Source organism: Erithacus rubecula (assembly GCF_903797595.1).
Source record: "Erithacus rubecula genome assembly, chromosome: 4".
In the NCBI taxonomy this organism is placed as follows: Eukaryota; Metazoa; Chordata; class Aves; order Passeriformes; family Muscicapidae; genus Erithacus; species Erithacus rubecula.
In genome coordinates this window covers 62,708,630-62,735,866 of record NC_136686.1, presented here as the reverse complement: position 1 = coordinate 62,735,866, position 27,237 = coordinate 62,708,630, and the positions used below count along the sequence as shown (strand labels likewise).

The window sequence follows — 27,237 nt, the reverse complement described above, 5'->3', positions numbered from 1 at the left end:
ACTAAAAACAGTGGGACACAGATGTCTACCTAACATCCTGACTTGTGGAACCACCACCTTGAGTTTGGTTTGGAATAAATCCCTTTGGTTTTTAAGTATGTTCCCACTCTTCCCTCTACTGCAGCAATGTCTAGGCTTCCCTGTTTTTCCTTTACTCTCTTTTATTTTTGTTGAAGCCTCGTTTTAGCTCTCATAATTTTCCTATTTTGTACTGCATTAGTATGTAACTTTGAACTTCATACAGAGTGTTAGCACTTCACAGTTTAATTAGACAGTACAATCTTCTTCCAGCCTGAGAATGAAGGTCACCAGCTTCAGGCCCCAAAAAGTATAAACAAAAATGAACTGGGGAGAGCAAAACTGGGAGAGTGTGACTTCATTACCTGAAGCTGTAATCAGACAATTAACCCCAATATGCAAATAGACCAAACTTATAAAAGTGTGGAAAAACTCACAACCCATCACCCATCTTGGGTGTAGCCTTAGCCAGGCTCTTGTACTGCCCAAAGTGTATCCTTTGAAAGCCTTTCAAATAAACACCTAGCTTATTTCTCTTACTCTGTCTAGGCTCTGTTCTAGGCATCCTCTCCAGACATCTTTGTCAATAGCTTTCTCATTAATGTCTTCTATACCAGCACCTATTAAACATCTATTCCAGCCTCTCCTTGAACAATCTTTACCCTGTGAGGAGATAAGTGCACCACTGATGTGGACTTCATGGGTCTATTACATTCAACTTTAGCAATTCAGATGCTTACAACATGTATCTTCATTTTTTATAGAGCATCTATCCACAGCGGACAGAAAGAGTTTCTGAACTCAGATCACCTACTACAGATGTGTGATGACCTAAGCCTGATAGCTCCAGGAAATAACATTATGTCTGGCAGTTTTGTTCTAAAAACTTAAATACCATGGTAGGTACCAATGAGTAGTATCTCCCCTGAAGTACTGTTTAGCATTTCTACACCCAGATTTTAAGAACTTTGTCTGTCCTCTGAATAACATCTAAACTACCGAGCTTGATGCTCAGGCTCCCAATGCAAGGGATGGGGGGAATCAGGCTGCTAAAATACCCAAAAGAGCTGGGTGAGGAGCAGTTTCAGGGTTTACTCACTGCTCAGAAATGTATCAAAAGTTTTTCTTCCCTAGAGACCAGGCTTTGGAGTCCAAGCAGCAGTCCAGGATCACAACACCCCACCAGAGGCAGACACCTCAAACCAAATCACTACACAGATTGCCTTTTCAAAGGTGGCCAGAGGAGAGGGCCCACACCCTTCTTTATGTAATAACCCAAAAGATTGCATTCCTCCCAGCAGCAGGACAGCTGCAAAGGGAGGTGCCTCCTGGGTGCTCCTCCAAGAGCTGGGAGCCTGAGCATTCCTCCTGTCCAGCCCAGAAGTTGCTCAGCCTGACCCTTACATGTCCCATAGACCACCCCAAACCTATAAGAGATTGTAAGCCAACTGAATCCTTCCTCTACATACAAAAAATCAAAGCTGACATTTTCTTGCATATAGGGCCAAATCCTGTCAACACATTTTAGCTCACATGCTGAATCAGGCCCCTGAGGGGGTAGAGGTGCTGCTCCACCTACTTTCTGGATTTGAGAACAAGGCACCTAATCTATGCAGGTTTGGGCACTTCTGTGCATGCAGAGAACTGTCCCTGCCAGTGCCCAGGGCCTCTAAGGACAAAGAAGGAGAGTGTGATGAATTTTGGGTTCTTCCATATTTAGAAGATTGTTATGGTGGGGTTTTGACAGTGGAGTTTTTTAATCTGGCAGCAAAACTTCCATTCTCTGGGACTTAATAAGAAAAAGGCATTTTAAAGGCACACTGCCATCTACTTCAGGGCAGAATTTTCTGCCAGTACTGGATTGGCCACAGTCTAGTACATGCTGTTCATAGGTAGACTCCATCACCTCTTTTCTCCAATAGTCTCATTGGAATAAAAGCCTAAGGCTGTGATGGAATTTTGTACCTGCAGTTCAGTGGCCTGTTATAAGGCTGATGCCATCCCCTTGAGAAAGGCAGTAGAATCCTGCTCCACAAGTGGTGTCACAACAGTGTTACATTACTCACAGCAAAGAGGAGTGGTAGAGGTTGACATTTAATTAGCCATGAATTTAATAACAAAGACAAAAGCTGTTTTAGTAAGTACTGTATAGAAATTAAGTTTGTAAAGGCATTGAGTAATTCTATCCTATCACCATTTTAAAAGCTAAGACAGATGGTAGCAGAACGCACAGTGCACACTTTCACACCTTTTTGAAGTGATAACTATGTGCTCATTTTGTAGACTCTGAACTATAACTGCTTTCAGTGCAGTGGCACAATATATCATCACAACAAAGGTAGGTATCCAGTACAGAACAAGCAGAGGGGGGGAAAAAAGGCACCATTCTCAGTGTCTAAGAGGTCATACCATTGGATGCCACAGTTCGAGCCTGATTTTGGAAGGTTTTGGATCGAGTTCCGTATTGCCCTGAAAAATGGCTGGCTGGGGCTGGTAACTCACTCCAGGCACTGCTCTGTGACGGATGGAGGCTCGCCTGCGACTCCGCAGGGGCATTCAGCCGCTGGGCCCAGGCTAAGTCTAAATCTTGGGGCTCCTCCTTCAGTTTTTCTCCTTCTTTGCCAACTCGTTGATAGATTCTTCCAGTGCTGTCATTCAGTAATCTTCTCATCCCTGTAATTTGTTTTTTAATTTCCCGGCTTTCATCTCCTAATGAAAACAGAGCCACAGTTATCACTGTAAATTAGCAAAACAGTAATGGGTAGCAATTAATGGTTTTAGATGCCAATAAGAGTTGGAGCATATAAATAAATAAATAACAAGAAAGAAATGGGATGGTTGAGTGGTCGTTGGGATGTTCCAGGTTATGTTTTCACACAGCTCTCCTGCCTGAAAGACCTGCTGAACTTGGCTTTCCTGATGCTGTTTCTAAGGTTTTGATGACTAAGATAATTTTTTTGCCAGAAGGAAATAATAATAATAATAATAGCCAGAGCAGTTTCAAATAAACTGTCCTTTTAAGAGACTGATCCTATTCAGGCATTGACATCAGTGGATATTTTCCTTGAGTAAAGCCCAAAGGATCAAACCCTTTATGTATCAGTTTGCTGTATGATGAGGGATAGATCCTACAAAAAAATAAAGCACAGAAAGCACCACACCATACACATGCAGAATAGCACTGCATCTATTGATTTTAATGAACAGAATCAGTTCCTTATTCCACAGAATTTAGTAATACTGGATTATACAGGAATAAATTAAACAGTAGCTAATATGTGTGTAACTGCAGATAGCTGAATTGCTGGATGTCTTAAAAATGTAGATTCTAAAAAGAAAATGAAAATATATACAAGAAAATGTGACTGCTCCAAATAAATCCAGGGCATTTAAATAATAAAAGTTACATACTTAATACTCCTGACACAGTTTAAGTATTAATTTAACATATGAAACTGCTGATTGCACAATGAATAGATGTGTTTTGGGCAGATAGTAGCTACTTTGCTCGTTAAAGCGTACATTACATTTCATGAGTAATAAGAAAGTGTTCATTGCCCTTTCTGAAGAAGAAGCTTCTGGTTTTCTTACTGGTAATAGAAAAATCAAATATCCTAAGCAAATGTCATAAGTAAGATCTAGAAACTGATGAATCAACCTTCCTTTATAGAATACTTAATACGAAAATGTCTGTTATCCTCTATTCAATTTGTATTTGTGCTTCCCAAAATAAACCTATTTTTGGCAAAGCAGCAGTACAAAGGAAACTTTAGAAGACAAAAAACTACTCTCCAAAAATCCAAGATTCAAGGTGTGCCGTCTCTGGTTCAACAAGGTACTTGAAAGTGTGCTAAATTCCTGGCATGTGAACAATTTTATCAACTCAATAGCACCATTCAGTTGCCTAAACTTAGGTGCACGTTTAGGTAGCAGCTAAACCAGACAGCTGAAAGAGCAGCAAACCCCTCCCCAACACAGTCCAAGCTCAGCGTGGCTGGGACTGCTGCAAGCCCATGTACCCAGGGACACTGAACACCCAAAAGAGGCAGGTTTTGTTCAGGGAGGAGAGGAGCTGAACAATGTGCTCCAGCCTCTGCTGATCCCAGCATCTCCTGCTTGACCTGGTGCACCGGTTCCCTGGGCTGGTGCCAGCTGGCTCCAGCCCACCCTGAGCCAGCGAGCAGAGTGGGCGGCTTGCAAGAAAGCTTGGAGTCCAAACTTAGAAAAATATTTGCCAACCCCACACAGCAACACTCCAGCACCATTTCCACTCCAGCTAAAGCAGTGAGAAAAACCCTCTGCAAGGAAGTTCTGCACTGTATTTATTTATTTTGTTGGTTTGCCTGCAGATTTATGTGTGTGAGTGTGATTTAATTAACAGTAACAGCACCAATTCCTTTAAAATGACACTTTTTGGCCCCTACCCAGCCAGGAGTAGACTGTTTGCAGTTCCCAACCTCGAAAGGCTGCACAGTAGCACTGGACTCCAATTACTGTGATACTCACACCCATAAACTGCACACTGCCCTTCTCCTGTATGGGCTGTACCTGCCCATATCCCAGCTCCAAGTGCTCCCACCACACCACACCTGGAGCAATCCCTTCCTGTAGGGCCTGGGAGTTTTAAGTTGGCAATTTGGATTTGTACTCCATGGCAAAATGTGAGTATCAAAACAGCTTCCCATCCACCTCTTCCTGCAGGGTGCAGGGACTGTGCTACGTGTCTGGTCGGGTGACATGTTGTTAGAAAGATTAAATTTCCGTTACCCAATTACATAAAATATTAATGTTAATTGAGCTTATTCAGCCTTGATTCTGTTCCCTTGTTCCTTTATATAGAAGTCTTTCTATACAGTGACATGAGCATACTTAACTCTAGATAGAAAAAACCCACTTCATTCATGTTACATTAAATCCTGAATTTGCACCTTACATAAACCTGTATTTCTGTTTAGGTAGATTTTTACTTAAACAGGGAAATTCACCCTTTGTAAACTTGTTTGTTTGGATTTGGGTTTTGGGATCTTTTTCCAGGATTTTTTTGTTTGTTTTGTTTTTAAATATATCTTCCCTTAAAAACCTACAGACTATAAGTCTTAGTCTTCAGTGCAAGTTTACATCCCTCCTCTCTCATGCCTTTTTCCAGCTCTGAGTTTGTAGCTCACCAGCAACAGCAGCATCCTCCCCAAGGGAGGGGAGAGCAGATGATGTTACACCATCTGAATCTGCAGATGGGTGCAACACCAGTAACAGATTCAACTTCTTGCTCCCTGGTTATCTCATTTGGCTATTAGCTCTAGAGCCCAAGGACAGCATTTTGTTATCAGTTATTCCGGCTGATAATTTTCACAGATAATAACCATGTAATTTAAAAATGAAAAAAAAAGTAGATGGGGCACAGAGAAAACACAACAACTCTAACTAGTATATCCTGTGGAAGAGCCAGCCTTCTTTTAAATGCTAAATAGAATAATAAAGCACTGGAAAAAAACCAGTTTTTTATTATTATTACGCAGAAATCAGCATTATCTATCTGTGCAAAGCCTTCCAAGACAGAAGCTGAGGCCTGAGAAGAGTGGTAAATACTTCAGCCTGTCTCTGCACACATACCAGAGCTCCTCACCACTCCCAAGGAGATGGGGCTGCCTCCAAAGGCTGCCTACAGGATTTGCCATTTGGATACCCCATGTAAATCTCTGGATTTTACCTGACACCATTGAAGTCACTTGCAAAAAACTTACAAAAGACACTTACGAAATGCTACTCAAAATAGAACCATGGCAAGTTAGAGCCCTATTTAGGAATTTGTATGAAGAGATGTCAATTGTCATAACAAAAACATATTAATAATTTTTAGTAACTACTGTTACAGTTGTTTCCATGATGGCCTCTTAAAAACAACCTATTTCTTTCCTACAGGACCTGACTGTAATCTTATAAAACCCAAAAAAAACCCAACAAAGCCCTTTAATAAATGCTACACAATCATAAAAAGTAATTTCCTCAAAATTAATTTCAAGCTATTTCCTTACTGAAAGTGTATAGGACATAAAAAACTCCTGCTTCAAAAGCTGCAAGAATGTTTAAAATTACAAAGGAACAAATGTAAACCAGGGTGTTTCAGGGTTCCAGGGTTCTGTAGCATCCACATGCTAAATGTGCAGCTGTCTGAAGCAACAGGCCTGTAAATAACTCTAGTTAACAACATATTAATGATAATTCATTTATTACACTCCTATATGCCTGTCCATCTTTTTACTATTATGTTTATTAAACCTAATATATCACATTGCCTATCAACATGTTGTTATGTTTTTCCTGAACAGTTTATCAAATATTATCATAGCACTGCAAACAATTACAAAATTATATGCAACTGTATACATATGTTCAAGCATTAATTTTATCCTAGTATTAGAGAAGTGGTAACCACGTCTGTATTAATGTGTGTGTTTTAAAGTGTATAAATGGGTGAACAGAATTAAGGTTGGACAATTGTCTGCATTTGGTACTTCCTTCCTTTGACTCACAAAACCAAAAACCCATCATGTTCTCTTTGTCCAGTATTTTGCAATTACTTTCTTTATTTCTAACATTTATGTTTCTTGTATGTTTTGGGAAATATTCATGAGATGACTTTTAAAATACAGTTTTTCTATTAATTATAGTGTAATTATATGTTTTTTGGGCAATCGAAATGCCTATGGAACCTTTTCCTTCCTTGAACATACAAACAGGGATTTTTCCTGGATCAGGCTGCTTACTGAAGTTACTTTTATCTCAGATTTCCACCTTTGTGTCCAACTGGGCTGAAAATGGTGGAGCTGTTGTGAGGGTAGGAACAGCAGTGACAGAGCCAGACAAGCACATGTGAGCTGACAACACGAGCCTGGTTTGTATGGAAACAAGGCTTCAGAGGTGAGAAAAAGTGCAAGTTGAAGCATATGGTGTGAAAACTCAACAAAAAATAATAAATAAGTGCAAAGGGTTATATCATTAAGCATATTAAACTGCAATTTATTAGATGCCACTTGAATGCTGCCCTCTCTGGAAGGGGGCCAGCAAAACTCGCCTGCTGTGCTTGAAGACTGTAAGGGCTGATTCAGAGCAGCTCAAGGAATCTGGCAGCACGTGCACACAGGGCACACATCTCCACTGCTCAGCCAGGCTGAACTCACCCAAACACCTTTTGGAATGCTACACAGTGTTCAGGTAATTCCTTCAGAGACAGTTATCCTTGAAGGATGCTCAGCATCTCTTCTCAGCAAGAACCAAATCATAATTTTCAAAAACCAAGGGTTTTTTTTTGTCATCTTGTACCTACAAGTCATCCTGAAACAGAAATTTGTGGAGGTTAGCATGGAGAAAATAGAGGATCCATGTGCCTGCTTCCTTATCAGAGCAAAGGTCTCCTAAATCACGTGGGATTTTATTGTGACTTCTCTGTGCATGATTGGAATCGGGCATCCGTGTAACTAAACTGATGGGGTAAGCACACATTTCCCAAAAAAGCAATGCCAGGTCTTTCTCAGCCTGTAAGATTCTGCACTGAAGAAAGAACACAACAACAACACACTTTGCAAATTAAAAACCTAAACCCCAAGTCAACAAGGAGGGCAGTGGTCATGATCAGAGAGGGTCACACAAGCAACACAGTTATGAGCTGGAGAATTTGACTCTGCTAAACTAACACGTGGGAACATTGAAGCTGTCTTAACTTGAGGCATCTTAGCAATGCTCTAAAACATCACCTCAAAGCATTTTCCTATTTCATGTCACCACACAAAGCACTAGGATTGAATATGCAGGAAAACTGGATCACCCTCAAATCAGACCTCTTACTACCAAAGCAAGCACAGAAACATATGGTTTGATAACCCTGCCTTATCATGAGACAAACAAAGTTATTAAGCCCCACAAACACTAATGTAAGCAAAGAAATTTGCAGTATCAAACCCAGGATTAAACCCTGAGACCATTCAGGATTTGGGGGTTATTTCCCTGGAAACTGGGTCATACCAGGGGGCCCAGCCACCACTCCCATCACAAACAAAGTAAGTCTTTGGAAGAGCCTGGTGAAACAGTTTCAAAACAGCCAACAGGAGAAGCTACAGAAGCCCAAGTTACACACTTTCATGCCACGCTTTGCCGGCTAAATCACTTGGGAAAGGACAAGTGAGCAACTGTTCAATAAAAGTATATATTAATGGGGTCATACAATTAAAAAGGTAATAATAGATACACACCAACTTCCCCCAGTTCTTGGAAATATCCCAGGCCAAGACCATGCTTTAGCCCCAAAGGGAAATACTTCACAAAGTTAGATCATTAGAGAACACAGATACATAAAATAAACTTTTATGAAGTCTTAATTACAGAAGCCACTACTGCAACAACCAGACTTGGGATATAATCCTATTAACAGTAACACAAGTCTGTGAAGTTACTTGTTAAGTCAACTTTTTCTCTGTGAATAAATTGCAAAGGATATTATTTCTGGGACAGAATAAATTCTTGAAATTAGTGAGTAACTTATGCATCGCTCCCCTACTCCAAGAACACATTATTTATTTTTACCATGACACAGCCAAGTTATTAATCTGCTGCCTTCCATTTCAACAATGTGAAATGCTGTAAAACGCACAGACACCTGCATTACAGTACATTTCAGTTCCACTTTATATCAGTCATAAACATTTCTGTTTTGGACATCTCTTCAAAACAAATGCTCCAAGCACACTGTGCGTAGCATGCAATTTTATGAAACTATAAAAGTTCTTCACTGTTAATTACACAGACAAATGTCTCATCACACATTTGATTACCAGGATAATATAATTAGTTTTCTGCATTAACCTTTCAAACATACAGCCTGAATTTCAAGTTGAAAGCATTGTAAAAACACTCAGTCTGGAAGTATACTATATTTCCACTTTTTTGTGATGGTAATAAAATATTAAGACTGAAAAAAACCCCAATATGGTGTATGCAAAAGATTTTTTTTAATAAATACTGTAAGTTTAATCATCACTGTCCACAAGACACAGGTGTACCCAGCCCCTTCAAGGGCTTGTAATGTTAAGTCTGGGCTAGTGGCCCTGTGACTTTACTGGAAAAATTGAAGTCAGGTCTGTTTTAAATCTCACTCGTGTTTGAGGTTTAAGCATTTCACTCATCCTTCTCAGGCTGAGCAGTCTCTCCTGGTACTAGATAACTAAGACCTTTCCTCCAAAACAAAAGACATGCCAGTCCTCACCCACAAAATATAGTAGTGACATTCCACATTCCCCTGCAATTTTGTAAAGACTGTGGTTAGCATGTCCTTCATCTAGAAAGATGTGACTTCTTGTTCATCATCTTATCAGAGCAAAGGACTGGGGGAGAGGATAAGCCACCACATCTCCCACTCCCAACACTGCACTACATGAGAAAACTTCCCAAGCTCTATTCAGATAGCAGTTGGGCTCTACACCATGGCAATCAGTTCATGTCCAGTACCATGCTCCTTTAATTACACTGAAGCTTACTCCAGTTTTCAGCCTACATTTACACAGAGCTATATTTTGCCCATCTGTGCTGGTGCAAAAAAGATCATTTAGGTTCATCAGGTCTTCTTTGACATTTCATCCTTAATTTATCTGTATGTTAAACAAACTGGATTCTCCTGATTTACTCATTTACCCCAGCAGCTCCCCTCCTCTCAACAGCAGTTTTGAGTTAACCATGCTCAGCTGGGCAACAAAGGCAGTTCTACATTCAATTCCTGATAAAGCTTCACTTATTTACTGCCACTAACATTTAACTATCCCTAAAGGTAACAGTTTAAATGCTGTATAACCACATCCATTCCATACTAAAGGCTGCATCACACTGAGGTTTGAACTGCTGATCCTATGGATCACTTAAACTGGTGAATAAACTTGACTCTAAATCAACAAGTTGGAATAAGTATCCTTCTGAGATAAATTTTGGCACAAAGCAGTGAAATCAAGTGAAGCACTGATTATACCCTGACAATACCTGATAAGGAAGGATCCTTGATAGGATTCACATTTTTAAAGGTTAAATTCTGACTGACTCTTGAAATAGGTGAACTTGAGGCACTTAAATGCCAGAGCACCTTCAGTCACAATGAAAAGCTGGATATACTAAAAAAGAAAAACCCAAACAAATCTAAGGACACAGCAGCCAAGCCAAAATCAAGATCAGTTGGTCTGACTCGCAGCACAAATGGCAAAGCACAGACTTCTGTACATTCTTGGAGCACCCTGGCTGATGCCTAATTCTTGCCAAAGCTTTAACATGACTTAGAGTTGGAAGAAAAAGCACTACGAGTAAACCTCTGGCAGAGCTCACTCCGTCAGGTTTATCAGACTTCACCAAAAGTGATTACAGTACCCAAAATCCAAACACAAAGCACTGCAGCTGCCTTTGCTTCTCCCTGGAAATGGGTGTAGGGAAGAAATACTTGCTCAAAATCTTAATGGTGAGAAGGTGAGGAGGAAATTTAAGGCAGCTTCCACCCCCTGCTTTAACACATCTTCCTATTCTCTCCCATTTGCTGCTGACCTCTAGAAGAGGAAGTGACACTATGAATTTAGGAGACAATGGTATTTTGCATGCAGATTAACTTCAGGTGCCAATTCCTACATTTCAATGCCTCTTGCTGGCTTCAGGGGGCAACACAGACTACAGAAACCTTAAATAGCCCCACAAAAATGTTTAGGCTCTTGGTGCTCAAAGGAGAGGCAAACACCCCCAAATTTCTTGCTGCAAAGGCAAGAAAGTTTTCTCCAAAGCCTGAATTAAGTGTTCACAAGCTTGCTTAATACACCTGAAAAAACTGGCCCCTCCTTCTTTGAATTTAACCTGTCAAATCTTTTCCAAGAGGGGCTTTATCCAGGTGAGGTCCTGGATGCAACTGAAAGGGGATAGAAGCAGGAAAGGAAGAAGCACTCTGCAGCTGAGGAGTTACACAGGATAAAAAGCACACAAGAAAGGTAAAGGTTCACTGATATGCTGTAATACATATCATGCTGCAGACTCTGTATTACTTTGTATTTTCTTTACACATTTTTAACTGTTGATTTAATTTAATTTTGCCATGGCAGGATTAGCAGGCAAGCTCCAGAGGTGAAAGGACATTACATTAAGACAGCACATTAATCCTTTATCCCACCCAAGGCAGAAGCAAAACCAAACAAATAGCAGCTTCCTGGAAATTGAATTTCTGTTATCCAGATGTCAAAGATGTAATACCCCAATTACACAAACTATTGCCAGTGAAGCATGCCAGGGAATATGCAATGTAAATGGGGTGAGCACAGAGCTGCAAAACTGCAGAGTCAGCATCTGGCTCTCTGAGTGAGTGATAATTAGCACTGTGTGTAGACACTAATAAACATTTATGTCTGAAATTACAACTTTTAGCAGTGTTAATAAAGGATATATTGGCAATTCATAGAATAAAAGGGTCTTGAAAAGAGCGTCATATTAAACAATGGCAGGCGCTTTCTGTGCTTGCACAGAGGTTTTTTCCTCCCTAATTGCAAATGGCCACGCAATGTTGCTCGAAAATTAATCAACACAAGCACATACCTAAAAAAGCTGGTTGTGTTTCTTTGGTCTCCCCATTAACATCATTGTTGTAGTCAGAGATCTTATATATCTCATGATGGTAATCTGGAATGAAAAACGATTAAAAAAATTAGAATTCAAGTGATCTGGAAAAAATGAACACTGAATACATTGCTACAGTTTTACTACACAATTTATCAATATATCTGCAGTTTATTTCATGTACATCAAATTAACCACAGAAAATGTGCTCTGTATCAGCACCTCCTAAAAAACCTTTGCTCACACTGGAGAGACTCAGCTCAAATATTTCACAGATTTCAGGGAATAGCTACGCCTGCCCTAAATTACTGTGTTCATTTTCACAGCAAATTATCCCACCAGATGCCAATTATCTGGCTTCTTGCTTTACAGAAGGAAAGCAGATTTATAATGAAAACTTTACCTTCCCAGAGACCAAGGCAAACTTTCAAACTCCACCTCAGTAAGGAACCAGCAATGTACATCAGGGCTGTACTGCTCAGCTGTCCTGACTCATACTGATGTCACTGGCCTCCCGATTGTGAAGAAAGGAGGATTAGGGACACCTTAGGATATTCAGCTATAGAAATTAATGCCTGTGATGACTTGAAGAATTAGCGTTGGCATCTCATTTACAGAGATGTTACAAGATATTACAAAAAAAAAAAAAATCGCTACTGAGTTTCTATTTTAAATAAAAGAACATTTTGCTGTGAAGGTCTCTGTTGTAACCCCAGGCAGGTGCTCACTAAAACCAGAGCTTTGTTTACATGTGTGCACAGAGGGAATAGTAAGTCCAAGGAAAAAAAAAAGAAGTGTCTGAAGGCAGCTCTCCTGGATGCTATTTCTGACTCTGATACTGGCACACACTCTGTCCTTCGGCAAATCGCTCAGACTGAACAATGTATTCAGTGTCTTGAAAGAGCCACCTCCCCACCTCACTCCTTCAGTGCCCTCCCAGTTCCCAACGCTCTCAGCTGCTCCCTCCGTAAACTGGTTTTATGTTTACCTGCCTCACAAAAACTGAGGCAGAGATTAACTCATGGAAGGCACTTTGGGGGATTCACTTAAAACGTGTAACACAAGCAGAGGGTGGCAAAAGCAGCTCCTTCCCCCACAAGCAGCACACCTGCACCTCCGACCAAACAGCCACAGCATTGGACAAGTCTCCTGGAAGTCACTTTTTTATTATGTGCTGTTTATTTGTGCAGCACGACTGTCTTGAAGGCACAAGAGGAGGAACAACCCAGAAGGTAAACTAAAATTGAGCCTAACACAGCAATGCAATAGAATGAGAAGGCCCAGAAAGAAAATGAGGGGAAAACAACCACAGCACAGAACTGGAGAGATCAGTGATGAGGTGCTACATGAAGTGTTCCTCTGCTTCCCGAGCACGCCCAGCCAGTGAAATGGGTAAAGGTGAAGTCTGAGATATGACATCAAGGAAGTAAAAGCTTCTTCCATATGACTAAACTGGCAGGATTTAAGCTGCCTTCCATGATCACTAGCTGTCCTGTTGAGCAGAGGGTGTGGTGAAGTGGCTTGGTGGCACCTGATGGCCAGTCAGGGTCTACCTGCCACACTCTGCACCTTCATCCTCTCAAGGAAACTCCGAGATCCATAGGAGCAAGTACATGGAAACTGGAACTTAATGGCTTAGGCACTCATGGTCCTTAGACATACAGCTTACACATGGTTTCTTCTCTAGCACTCCCCTGTACATCCAGCTGGTCACAATACTCTCCTGGTCTGCAGCTGCTGCCTTAAAGTCACCACATTGCACTCCAGAGGTGGCTGTGTTTTAGCACAGGAATGGATTTTCTCTTGATTTGGTCATTATTGATCCCTGTGATAAGGCTCTCTGAAGTTATTTTTGGGACAGAATAAGCATTGAATGGGCACATATCAATAGCAGATGGTGTTACCAACCAATTCACAGCATTGCCTTTTCTCTTTGGTCTCCTTCTTCTGCCTTGGACGTCAGAGTCCAGGTACTGGAAAACCATATCAATTTCACAACAGTAAACACTAAACTGTGACATTACGGAATAACTCCTGCAAGAGGCAAAGGCCAATTACAAGAGACAACTATTTATATGTAATTAGCTTTCTAATCAACTGTGATAAAAAAGAGTATGAGAGTGCAGGCTCACATACAAAATGTGACTTTTATCTCCTTCATTCTCAAAGTACAAAGATATAATTTTCTCTCTAGTATATGCTTTTAGTGTAGCTTTCTATTTGACTTTCTACATCCAAAAAGAGACCTCAGATAATATATTATTAATAATGTACCATCATAACTGGATTTACCTGTTAAAATAAGGTTAAATAGATTGTCTCATACACTGAGGCATATCTAAACCTGTAAGAAGTAGCTACTGGGAAGGCAAAATAGTCACCTATTTCTGGCACATACTCTTTTTACAGATCCATTAGGACAGAAAGAAACAATGCACAATTTCAGTTTTGTTTTTCCACATTTTGCTTTCACCACCTCCATACTCCAACCCAGTCTACACTAATTCTGCTTCCAAGTTGGGAGCATGTTCAGTACCAAAATCCCACAAACCAAACCTGTTCTCTGTAAAAATTACACCCTTGATATGTTTGCTAATGGATACAGACCTTCAATGCATTTCAGACACATCTGGCATGTCCCTGCCCCTCTAGTTTTAACAGGGACCATGTGTGATGCCCCAGACCCCCCCACTACAATACAGCAGTCATTATTTACTATTCCCACCAAGTGAGTTTATTTCCATCTTTGAATTTCTTCGTTTCAAACACAATTTTGCAGAGCACTCCTCAGACAGCAAGTCTTGACACTCGTGTGTGTGTTCCCCTTTTCACCATTGTGACATTACACCCAAGCAGTCACCTGCCTTGAACTTGGCATGCAGGACACACACAGCGTTTCATGGAGATATTCCCGTCCAATACTTGGGAACACAAAAGGAGAAATGATCTCAAATCCATCAGGGCAAAAAACATCTCATCAGCCAGAGAAGGGACAAATCCCCAACCAAAATAAATCCCTAGGGGTGGGAAGTCCACCTGTTAAAATGCCTACCAGCGGCTGTATCTTTCTCCCCCTTTAATTAAAGAAAACAACAACAAGACTGAAACACAGAGCTGTGCTTCTTGCCCGACATGAATTCAAATATTTCTCCCCTCACGATCCCTTCAAAAATATTCTCTTTTCCAAAAGCAAACACACCCCGAGTGAACAAGTTACACGCCAGCGGCTCTCCCCTGCCCACGTACAATTAATTACCTGCGTGGATTTTTAATAAAGCAATCTCGATATAGCTTTTCTTTCAAATACACGGATGTACACAGCCGAGGAGAGGAAAAACCACCCCAAATACAATAAATCCACAAGAGTTGAATACTAAGGAGCTCTGTCGCTGCTCAAGTGTCATTATTTTTTGCTCGCTTCCCGATTCTACCTTTTCTCCCCCCCGCCCAAGCAGGATTTACCACGAAACACGATCCAACTTTATTTTGTGCAGGGTCTGTTTGGCAAAAAATAACACGTCCACCTGAGGTGGTGGGGGGGAGGCTTGAGCTGGTGGTTTTGCAACAACACATAACATACATGCAAAAAATAATTAAAAAAAAAAAAAAAAAAAGAGGAAACGGAAAGGGGGTAAAAGAAATAAAATTGAAAAAAAAAAAAAAAAAAAAAAGAAGAAGAAAGAAAGAAAGGCGTGCAATGGTTCCGGGGAGTTCAGGCAGAGGATTGCGGAGTTCAATAACAGAGCCGGGAGGGAGCGGCGGCCCGGGGGCGCCGGCGTTTCATAACGCCCCGCTCCCCCCGGGGCAAAAGTCGGGGCTGCCCCCGGCCACCGAACAAAGCCCGGCCGCCCCCGCCTTACCTTCGTTGACCAATTTAAAGCTTTGGGATTTCCTGCTCCTCTTCCTCTGGGCGAACTCCATGGTGCGGGCAGGAAGGAGCGGGGCGGACACAGGACCGAGCTCCGTCCCTCCGATCAGCAATACACGCGGGGGTTGGGAGAGACGGCGGCTCCGGCGGCGAATAAAGGGATCCGGGACAAGTTGGCTCCGGTCTCCCCCCCGCTCCCGCCCCGAACTTTGAGGGAAAGCGGGGTGCGGCGGGGGGAGCCCCGCGGGGGCGATGCCGCCGCCTTCCCCCCCGCCGGCTGCGCGGCCGCGGCCCGGCGGCAAAGGGCGGCCCGCAATGGCTTCGCCGCCGGCGCCGGGACCCCGGTGCCACCTGCTGGGGGAAGGAAGGCGGCGGTTCCGCCGGCCGGGAACCGCCGCCACCCCGGGGCCGGCCCGCCGCCACTCGGCCCCAGCGCGGGCCGAGGGCGAGGGGCTGAGGGGCAGCGCCATTTTGTGTCCCCCTCCCGCCGCCCGCCTCACACTCGGGCACCGGCGCTGCCCGCTCAGCCCTCCGCGCTGCCCGCGGCTCCCGCAGGGGCTGAGCGGGGGGAACTCCGTGTTTAGCGGGACCGGGCCGGGGCCGGCGGGCAGCGGGGGGTGAAGTTGGCGTGCGGAAGTGGGTAAACCTCAGGAACTGATGGCAACACCTGTTTGTTGCCGTGTTTTACGGGGATTCTCGCGGCGATGTGTCCGCTGGTGTCACGGACCGAGGCCTGGAGAAGAGCGCCGAGCCGCCAGCTGGGCTGAGGGATGTTGAGCTCTGCTAAACCTGGATCGCCTTAGCAAGAGGAAGAGAGTCCCTCAGCCAAAAACTGGATCGCCTTAGCAAGAGGAAGAGAGGCTCGGCTCTCCGGAGGAGCGAGATTTAGGGCGTCTGGCAGCCCTCCCGACGGTCACCGTGAGGTCACTGCAGCCATACGGCTGGCCCAAACACAGCTGAAATTAGTGCTTTGATTTATTCACCACTTGACGCCTTCAGCCACACTTCCAGTTAGCTCACTGTGCTAAATTCACTGAGGGTGCAGTGGTTTTTTTTTACAGCCGAGAGTGCTTTTGCCTGTTGCCTGTAGAGAAAGGACCCAGGCGTTTACAGTTATGACTACTGATAACTGCAAACACAGCTCCGATCATCATCTTGTGTTTTACATGTAGTCAGGCTGTGTTGTGACAAGGAGAAGACTATGTGATACTCGCATACGCCTACTTGAACAGATGCAAATGCAGATCTTGCCTTGGTCTCCTCAGAGGACCCAGGAGAATCCCGTTAGCTCCAGTAATATTGACCGACCCTATCACTCGGAATAATGACATAAAATGAGCAGGAGGGAAACAAACGGAATACTAACAGTAGCGATTTGTATCCTAACTGTGTGAATAAACAGTCAGACCTGAATTCTTTGGTGCAAGGTGCTGTCCAGACACCACACAGAGGGTACACATGGTTCTGAAAAGCAAAATTGGGAAATAGCCTTTATGGTGAAGCAATATCAGAAAATATGCCTAATGGTAAAATTTATTATATGCTGGAAAATTAAATTCACGAGGGAGGTTATGGAAACCTCACAGATTGGGTAGGGGTGTAATTTTCTATTAAATTGCTAAGTGGAAAATCCCAGAGGCAATCAATATGCTACTTTTGGAATTTTCCTAAACTTCTCTGTAAGACTTTGTGAAAGGAAACTGGGCTAATGTACTATTTAAAATCCTGCATTATATATTTTTGGGAGGATGCTGAAGCAGCAAAGGTAGATGGATGTCATATGCTGTTTGCTGGATTTTGTGGGTCCAATTAAGCTGGTACAGTCGGGTCTGAAGTTGGGTCTGAAATGGAGCGGCACCGTGCCTAATTTTTTCCTACAAAAAGAGCATTTTCTCTTTAATTTTTTTCCCCTCCCCAAACAGTCTGCTGATTCCTGTCTGCTAGCAAACTTTATTTACAGGACTTAGAGCATTGCAGAAACTGTTGTGTTTGACTCTCATCCTTTTTGGGACAATAGGAGAATTTTTATAAGACATAAGGCCCTCATTTACAGTTCAGCTCACATGATGGGCTTTATCCTGCATTTGTCAAAGGAATGTGGTACAAAAATATTTTCTGTTTTCCTCTGTTACCCAATTTTGTGAAACATTTTGGGGTGTAATTTATGAAAATGTGATGGCAGTGTTTTATCAGCTGCTCTCTTACTGGTTTTAGTTCTTCCTTCCCTGTGCTGATATTTTGCTTAAAGGGCCACTCGTCGTTTTAAATTACATTTCAGTCTGGGCAATGCAGTTTCCAGTAATGTTTTACAAGTGTTAGCACATCCCCTTTTCCACCAATATTTCTCATTTTCCTTTATGTGAATTAGAGAGATCCATCCTTTTCATGCAGAATAAGCCTGATCGTGCAAGCTAACCTAATTGTGGTCACTCAGATGAATAAATCTTGCAGCTTTCATTTCTGAAAGTATGAGCCAGTGTGGATACCACAGCTCTGATCCTGCCATCTCATCTGCATAAAAGTGAATTAGAAACTAGGACAAGGTGACTTTAGGTCAAAGTCTTGTAGTTATCCACACAACACGTAGGAGTATCTGGTAGCTGGAAACAGCTTTCTGTCCTGCACTGCTGGTGTTTCTCAGCTGGGACTTACACAAAACTACACAAACTCAAAGGCTCCCATGTACAGGGAGCTGTGAGCCTGTTGCTGGGCATTTTGGGGTGGGCATCCTAAAACAGGGCTGGGATCATCTGCTCGTTTGTCAGAGGCCACCATTGCATTATTCCAGCTGGAGCAATGTAGAGATGAAAGTCCTCTTTATCCCATTAGAATGGCTGCCTTGTGTCACCCTAGATAGTCACTGGCTGCATTGCTGTGGCAGCCAAATCACTTAGGATAAAGTGCACACTGGCTCTGGGGGGCAGACAGCTTTTAATTTCATCTTTTACTTCAGTTTCTGTCTTGGTATCATGTTGTTATTATTACATATTAAGAATCCATAGGTAATTTTTTTTTTTTTTTGGTGAAAATATCAAAAATTCTGTGCATTTTGTATCTATTCATGCTTGCTTTCAAAGTGTTTCCTCAGATCATTAACTGAGTGATGTGTTTTTCAAAATGCCATGAAATTAGCCGACTAAATAAGGGCTTTATCGTGCAACATGTCCCAAGTCAGTATGATCATTCCTGATCATTTCTTAGTTAGCATTGTATTATTCTTCAAGTTACTTTCAAAATATCTCCCTCCCCATTCTAATTGGTAGTAATTTTCCCACTAATTTTCTGGTGTGTAAAATACTTTTCCATTTCATACCATAAGCTAACTGATTAAATCTAATTAATCTAATATTTCAGTATTAACAGCAGCAGTGCTCTTCACACAGTCTGGATGTCCCAGACTTTTTCTTTGTTTCCAGGTGTGTCCAGTTCATGATAATGTTTCATTATTCAGAAGCAGGATGGTATAGGACAAAGATGACTAATAAGTCCTAGGGCTGAGGAGAATTAAATAAGTGTACTAAGAACCCCTTCAGCTTTTCAGTTAGAAAAATTATACTGGAGAAAGTCTCATAAACTCAATGATTTGATCTGAGCCTTAAAGTCTAATGTCAAGGAATTCATGTGAGGCTGTGTGAAGTGGGAAGAGGCTGCTGACTGTCATATTAACAGCACCATGATTACCACTCATCTTGTAGCCTGATGAGGTTCCATGTGGTATTAGGAAGCAGGAGAAGGGTGAAGAGGTAAATTGGAGACCAGGAGCTGCCCAGGTGACAGGTTAATAGGTGAGCTATTTTGGTTAGTTATGTGTAATGAATGGCATAGAGGATTTTATAAACTGTAGTAAGTGTTTCCAGTGGTGGTTTTGTGGTCATATGACATATGTGGGCAGGACTTAGCCCCCAAGCTGACAATAGGCCACGTTGTGCTGTGCTGTCTCACTACAAACCTGCCCTTTCAGCAGGCTCTCAGGCTGGCATATCCAAGGACTGGGTCATTAGAGAGGAAGGTGTCTGGATGTCCTGAAGAATTCTGAAGTCAGGAGTGGGGTTTAACTTGTTTTCCAATTCTCCTTAAGTTTTTCCTGTACCATTTGAGTCACAGTACTTGACATTTCATGTCTCTTTTCTCCTTTTCTTTTGGAACACAGTTTTGAAATGCCTTCTTGTCCTTTCTGCTGCTTGCTAATCTTTCTCATATAAATTTTAAAGAAAAAAAATTACAGGGCAGACCAATGTTTTCATCTGTTTGGCAGCTCAGGGAGACCAAAACATTCCAGAACTGTTTCAACAATAAAGAATATAACTGAATCTATGTACAAAGTGTTCTTTGTGCATGCAGTTACAAACCCTCTGAATATTTCCAAATCAGAATGCAAACTTTCTGAACATTTCTATATCAGAATGCAAACCTCCTTTTGACTGTAAGGCTGGATTTCCCACCCTCCCTTTGAATTTATGTACAGCTTGGACTAATGTTCCAAGGAAGGGCAGTGTATTCTAGGAGTCAATGCTTGATGGTCATCCACTCTGACCCAATACTTGTGGGATAAGGATATTAAGGTATTAAGTCTTCCCTAGGACAAACCAGTTTTTGGATTTGAATACTGGGAGGAGTGGAGAGGAGACCAAGGTGTCTAAGCAACAGATGTGGTTGAAGGATGAAGAAGAAAAGGTCTCAACAAGGCTCTTTTTTATGAAAGACAAAGTGAAGGAGTGAAAGAAACCGACCCATATACAAGGATATCCTCTGCTTCTGTGCAACATGGAGAAACCATAGGCTGAACTAATTTTGCCCTTACAACCCAAGTGCTTCAAGGGAGCTGAGGACAATGTGAGTAGGGCTTGTTATTTTGCCTAGAAATTTGAACTTTTGTGTTACATAAAGAGTAATAGTGCTTAGAAATTTTAGTCTGGATGTGTCTTTGCATCACTACCACCTCTGCCTAAGAGATGAAATGTAAAGCCAGGCTGGTGTCCTCAGAAAGGGCACATTTGAGCTTTGGGTCATCCCAGAGTCAACGCCAGCCCAAGCACAGCAGTCAGCAGTCCCAGTTGGATGGGTGCTGCAGGCACAAATTACAGCAAGCTCAGCTCAGTGTCCAGCAGCCCAGCGAGCCCCCTGCTAGGGAGAGTTCCAAGAGGCTCATGCTGCTAATCAGTCCTCCATTTTTGTGTCAGTTTGCTCCAGCCACAGCAGCTGAAGGCAGATGTAATAAGAGTGCAGTGATGCAATGGCTGGAGCTACGGATGGAAAAGGAATGCAGCATCAGCTGCAGGAACAAAAGCATTTAACACTGTTAGGGAGCTCCTGGAGGCTGTGGGATGAAGCCCAGGCAGCAGCCATCCTCCTCTGAGTCCTGAGCCTGATGTGGGGATGTTATGCTCTGCTCCCCAGCCCAGCCTCTCGCTGTTTCCAGTTGCCACAGGGACCTGCTCTCCTTGTCTCGATTCTGCCTTGATCCTCTTCCATTTCTCCTGCCACACATTAGTAAATGCACTTGCAGTAAAATCAATGGGAGTTTGAAAACTAAAAGTAATGTGTGCTTTGGTATGCTACTAATCCACTTATTTGGATCCTCTTACTGCTCCTCTGGGCTGCCCTGATCCTCTCTATCAGCCCACCCAGCTGCTCTGATCTGCTCTCTAAACTTCTGCCGTGGCTATATTAGCATCCCTGTCAACTCACAGAGCTGCTGCCTCAACGCCATCAATCCCCTCTCCCAATGAGAGTTTCTCTAAATTATAATCCCTGTAGCTCAGAATACTGATGCAAACTAAAATAAATTCACGAGAAGTTGCTGCAGCTCCTACTAAGATGTTCTATTTTCCTGAAAGTTTTCCAACAGTACTTACATTTCAGGCTGGTGAAATAGCTTCAGACACATTCATAACCACCTGCCTGCTTTTCAGTTCTAAAAAATAAAATTTCACTGCAAGGTACAATGGAGTTCAAAATCTACTCACACATGCATTTTTTTAAAGAGAGATTATGTGAATTTTAAATCTCTGTCAGGCTGGAGACTGACAACATCTGAAAAAGGTGCTTTTATTCAGCAGTAAGATACATACAGCAGCATTTTCATTAATGTGACCCCCCAGGATTTACCTTCAGAGATGTGTAGATACTGAAGACTCCATCACCTATTCAATCCCTGACCTCTCTGCTGAGGCAGCCAATGCACCTGCATGGGCATTTTCTCTGAGATGGACACATCCTGCAGGGATCAAACTGACAACATAGAACTATGATCATTTAGCAATAACTTTCTGAGATTTCCTGCCTATGTTGAATACACGCTAATGAACTCAGAAGTACAATACTTTATGCTCAACCATTTATCTTCTATATGCATTAAAGTGGAAGAAAAATAGATGTTTTTATGTGCTTTTATACCATCCAACAAGATCTATTTGGTGTTCGGGTGGTGGTGTCTATTAATACAGCTAAAATGTCTCAAAGCCAAGGAATGTTAAGTGTATACATCACTTTGGGGAAGGTTGAAGAAAGAGACAATTGTATGGATCTAAAACACAGTGCATGCAGTTTGACAACCCAGTCTGCATCTGCAGGGCTTAGTCCTGTAACTGCACCTTTCCTGTAAAGACTTTGTTGTTTGGGTACATGTAGTGCACAATGATGCTGGGAGTAAGGATGTTCAGTGCTTCACATCATTTGCCCTGCACTGCTGGAGTGCTAGAAAGAATAGCTACAAGAAATACTAACAACAGCAAGAAACCAAAACAACAAAAAAAAGGCAGCATGATCATTTTCCTCCAAGATGTTTTAGATTCTTTAACAGCCACGAATGGCCATTGCTGTCAAAAAGCACAGTCTCCCTAGTGACATCTTGGGACTGATTCATTAAGGACTCTGATGACACAGTGCCATAAGCTCAGCTATGAATATTGTTCCTGAAACAACAGATTTTTCATCAGATCTCTCACATATCAGCCAGTTTGGCAGTAATTAGCTGTTCTTAAATGCAAAGCTTTTCAGAAGCAACAATGAGTTTTTACACCACCTCAGTTTTACAGATAATAAAGCTGCTGAGATAGGAAAGACTCATGCATCCTATAGACAACCTAAACAATGCTCATAAATATTCCTTTGTCAAAATCAGAGGATAATTAGCAGCCAAACAGTTATTTCAAGCATGTTTCCAAAAGCCATACTAGCCTTACTAATTGGTAACATCCATATGTCACTACTTTCCTAACTATTTTAACAGAGCACACAGAGGTATATCCTGGCAGACAGGAGTTGCAGGGGTTGACTTATCATGAGACCTAATCAAGGGATACTTTAAAAAGCAAAACAAATCAAATTCAAATGCTGCCTTCATGATACATAGACGCCATAGACTTTGGAAAACTTATGTTTGTTAGAAATGTGGGAACCTTTATTCTGCCATTCCCTCCCCTTTAAGCTTTCCTTGTCTTTGCAGTGGGATTTGGACACCTGTGGTGGAGCACTATCCCAGTTTCTTCCTCAATCTTCCCTCCAGCTGAGTGTTTCTCTGACTGTGACCTCCTGGAGATTGTGTGCTGCCTGGAAAGGTGAATAAGGAAGTGAAAGCCCAAGAATGGCTTAAATTGACTAAATGGAGGAGATGGGCCCATCCCCAACATCAGGATTTTATGGAAGTGCAGTTTGCAATCCTTAGCAGAAATACTAACATGTCTGATAGAACACCTGGAGGTGCCTGTGAGCAAAGTAAATGTGGGGGTAAAGAATGGGGGATGGTTAATCCCTCCTGAAAAGTTAAGGACTGGTTTAGTAAAAAAAGAAAAGACTGAGACTGGGTGTAGAGCTCCCTTTGTCAGAAATGAGCATACTTAGTTATGGTGTAAAGGCAATTTTATCCAATGTCATTTTTGGTATAGTATTTTGAAGATGACTAAAAGGAACTATGTACTTATCTGAAAAGGGTTTCCAAGAGTCATCTGAGCCCTTGTTACTTGAAATGAGTTCTGCAATCTTGGTCAGCTGCAAGGCATCAGTTCTGCCTCCTGTGTGTGAGTGAAAGCATATGCTGACTGAACTGGGAGTTTCCCCTGTTTTAATATCAAATAGATAAGTGAAACTGGATGCCCATGAAAATAGGACCTGAAAACAACTAAATATAAACTGAATACAACCACTGACAGCATTCAAAATTATTCTGATCCATTTTACCACTTTGGCAAATAGATGACATCTGGGTTATTTGAGTGAAACTGGGTTGAGCTGCCTTCAATAATAGGCTGACAGTTGGCTTGTAGCAGATAAAGCTGAGCAATCACTTGACCAGCTAGAAATTGGAATGAAACACCTCATGTATGTTTTAAGCTTGTATTTTTATTGCTTACAAGGCTCTTACGAAAGTTCCAAGATTTTGAATAACTTCTAGATTTCCCTTTCCAGTCTTGATTTCATATTTAATGTTGTGAAGGAAATTACTTCAAAGTAGCTTTGTGGTTGATTCTGTGGGGTTGTTCCAGAGGTCTGCAGAAACCTGGATCTAGGGTAAACATGAGTAACATTATTGCTTCCAGACCCAAGCTCAGTTGCTGGGAGCTCTCGAGATTCTGCACGTGGTTTTGGAGAACTTAAAGGCCTGACTACAGTCCTGACAGCAAATGTCATATTTATTAATCACATGAGAGACAGCCATAGTGGTACCAAACCAGCAGGACTGCCCTGAAAAGCAAAACAGGAGCAGTAGAAAACAAATAGTCAAGCTTTGGATTTATAGCAATGATGTAATTGACTCTAAACTGGTAATTTGAAATACAGCTTGGAAAAGCATACATTTCACTGTGTTAAAAATATCCTATACAGTGATGTCATCTAAGGGATCATTACATGGATGAGGGACTGGCATAGGGAAGGAATTGTCTGCTTTTACAACACAGTTAAACAGTTTCCACACTCTGAGGGCTCCTCAGAACAGTGGTCACTAGCAGAAATCCTTTTGCAGTGTGAAGGAACAGTCTCCATTACATGATCCAAGGATGAGATCTCACACTGTCAGCTTTCATGTGCACCATGAGTTTGTCCAGCAGATACCCACCCCAGAGCCAAAGAGCACGTGTGAATGGAGACAGCCAGAGGATGAGAGATCCATAATGAAGCAAGAAGGGACCATAACAAATTGCCAGCACAGATACTGCCTCAGGAAGATGTTATGAGCAACAGAGGAGGTTTGTACTGTGTCCAGTCCAGACCTGACCCAGCCATCTCAACAATCCATGTCCCTCAGAAAATGCTGTCCTGACCTTGAGGCAAAGAGGAGTCAAACAGATTTGACATCCTGGAGATCAGACAGGAAGCAAGAGTGGATCTCTTCATGAGGTGTCAGTGAAAGAAAAAAGACACCACCTCTTCTTATACATTAGAAAGTTTTGTAATCTCTTTAAAAAGAGAAATCTCAAATGGATGGATGACACCAAAGATTTTTTCCTCTCTTTCCTTCTTTGGGGAGATATTAGTGAATGTTCTCAGAAAAACAAAGCCAACATAACTTTGTATTTGCATGCATACAGTAACACTTTTGGGAGACATAGTGCCCTGTAGATTGCCACTTATTGTTCATAGGACAAGACACTGTCTTGATCACAGCAGGGATTTACATTACAGGATGCTTTGATTTGGAGACAAGAGAGCACAGAACCACAAGTAGTGGAAAAGGGGCAATTGTGGAAAGTTGAGTCACTGGTAGTGAACTTTTAGGCAACTTTTAGAGGTACAGCATTACTTTCCAACGTTGCCAAAATTGTCCTTGTCCCTTTTATCCCTCACTGACACCTTATTTATTTATTTTTTTTTAACTGGGAGATCTTTGTTCTAAGAGTCACCTGACAGTAACTGCATCTTTCTCACAACACTGTGTCTGAGCTGGCTTTCCTCCTTCCTTTTGTACTCTAACTGAGATATAATGTCTGTCATGGTTTAATCCCAGACCATGCACAGGCTCTCTCTCACTCTCCCCCAGCTAGAGAGATGTAGGAGAGAATTGGAAGAGTCAAAGTGTGAAGACTTCTGGATTGAAAGACAGTTCAATGGGACAGCAAAGGAAGAAAATATTATTAGTAATAATAATGACCACCATAACAACAACAACATAATATACAAAACATGGGATGCACAATGCAATTTCTCACCACCTGCTGAGCCCAGCCAGTTCCTGAGCAGCAGCCTCCAACCAACTTTCCCCCCAGTTTATACACTGAGTGTGATGCATACAGCATGAAATATCCTTCTGCTCAGCTGGGTTCAGCTGTCCTGGCTGCCTTGTGTCCCTCAGTGTCATTGCTGGCAGGATATAAGCTGAAAAGTCCTTGACTTAGTATAAACTCTGGTTAGCAACAATTAAAACATCAGTGTGTTATCAGTTATTCTCATACTTGATCCAAACCACAGAACTGCACTAGGTACTAGGAAGAAAATTACCTGTATCCCTGCCAAAACTAGGCCAGTGTCAGACTGGAGCAGGAAATGAAGCAAGGTCTAAGGTTGTGTGTACTCTAGAGTAAACTGAGGGGGCAGTTGGCACTCTGACATAACCATCTGAATTAGTTTACTATAAAGTCCACTACAGAGTATTCCTACAGCCTCCTGACTTATGCCATTACCCAAACGTGGGCACATTCCCCCAGGACTCATACAGAGACATTCTTGGATTCTATCACCATCAGATGTGATATAATTTCCTTTTAGAGAACTATGAAAAGTGTAGGAGGACTGTTCCTGCTTCCTCATTGCAAAGCAATTGCAATCAAGCCTGAGGTAAAGCAGAGCATGACTTCTGAATCCAGAAACCTCCAGCCTGGGGTTAAACAACCCCTGTAAACCACTGTGCCATTTTCTACAAGAGTCATGGCACACAGCTCAGGTTATCTAAAGTGGGTGAAAAGCCACTGAAAAGTTGTGGTTACAGCTCTCCAAAGCAGCTACTGAGGCAGTGGGGCTTACAATGGGGACAGACAAGGAAGAGGACTTATAGGTGAAAAAAAAATCTGAGAGGAGCTCTTTACTCATTCTTCAAAGTGTCTTTACAAACCACAAGGTGAAAATAGCTGGAGAAAATCAGGTAAATAAGGAAAACAAGAGATTTCTTGATGTTACTACCAGTGTTACAAATGCTGAATGGCTGATGACAAAAGCATTTAGCCCTGGGATGTGCACACTAAGGAACTGGGTCCCTACCATCTATCTCAGCCCTCAGGGCCTGAAGGAAGCAGGTACCAAATATCACAGGCATCCCACCTTCCCACATGGCATTTGCAGCCTGTGTGCCTGGCCAGTAATCAACCTCATTGAATCGTTTAGGTTGGAAAAAAGCTTTAAAATAATCAAATTCAATCATTAACCCTGCTAAGTCCACCAACAACAGTATCTCCAAGTGCCAAATCTACACATCTTTCAAATACCTCCCAGGACAGTGACTCCAGCATTTCCCTGGACAGCCTGTCCCAGTGCTTCACAACTTTTGGGGAAGAAATTTTTCCTAATACCTGAGGCCATGATTTATCTGATATTAGATGTCATCTGCAACCAAGCCCATCACAAGGCACTGTACAAACACACAGTCAGAGAGACTTTTCCCCAAAGATTTTTCAAGCTAAACAGAGAAGACAGCTGAATAAATTGCACGCAGACTCTCTTTAAAGAACCTGTCAAACACTCCTTTGTAAAACCAGCTGTACTAAAACGGGAAAGACCCCTGTAAAAATCATATTCCGCCTCTT

The 27,237-nt window shown here is 42.1% G+C and overlaps 1 protein-coding gene across 5 annotated transcripts in view; it reads right to left on the bottom strand.

Moving 5' to 3' along the window:
* The window catches only part of BEND7 (BEN domain containing 7), a 50,819-nt gene extending 31,033 nt beyond the window's left edge, over positions 1 to 19,786 (bottom strand). Inside the window, exons 1-3 of one of the 5 annotated variants that reach the window (XM_079304360.1) lie at positions 15,498 to 19,782; positions 11,617 to 11,700; positions 2,428 to 2,727 (exon numbers count right to left, since the gene is read on the bottom strand). In XM_079304360.1, coding sequence (XP_079160486.1) covers positions 2,428 to 2,727; positions 11,617 to 11,700; positions 15,498 to 15,975 — 862 coding nt within the window. In that variant the 5' untranslated portion in view covers positions 15,976 to 19,782. Of the gene's footprint in view, positions 1 to 2,427; positions 2,728 to 11,616; positions 11,701 to 12,040; positions 12,117 to 15,497 lie in introns of those variants that run through there. The other 4 variants (XM_079304359.1, XM_079304358.1, XM_079304362.1 and 1 more) reach the window with 4 other exon arrangements.
* Positions 19,787 to 27,237: the final 7,451 nt, after the last annotated feature.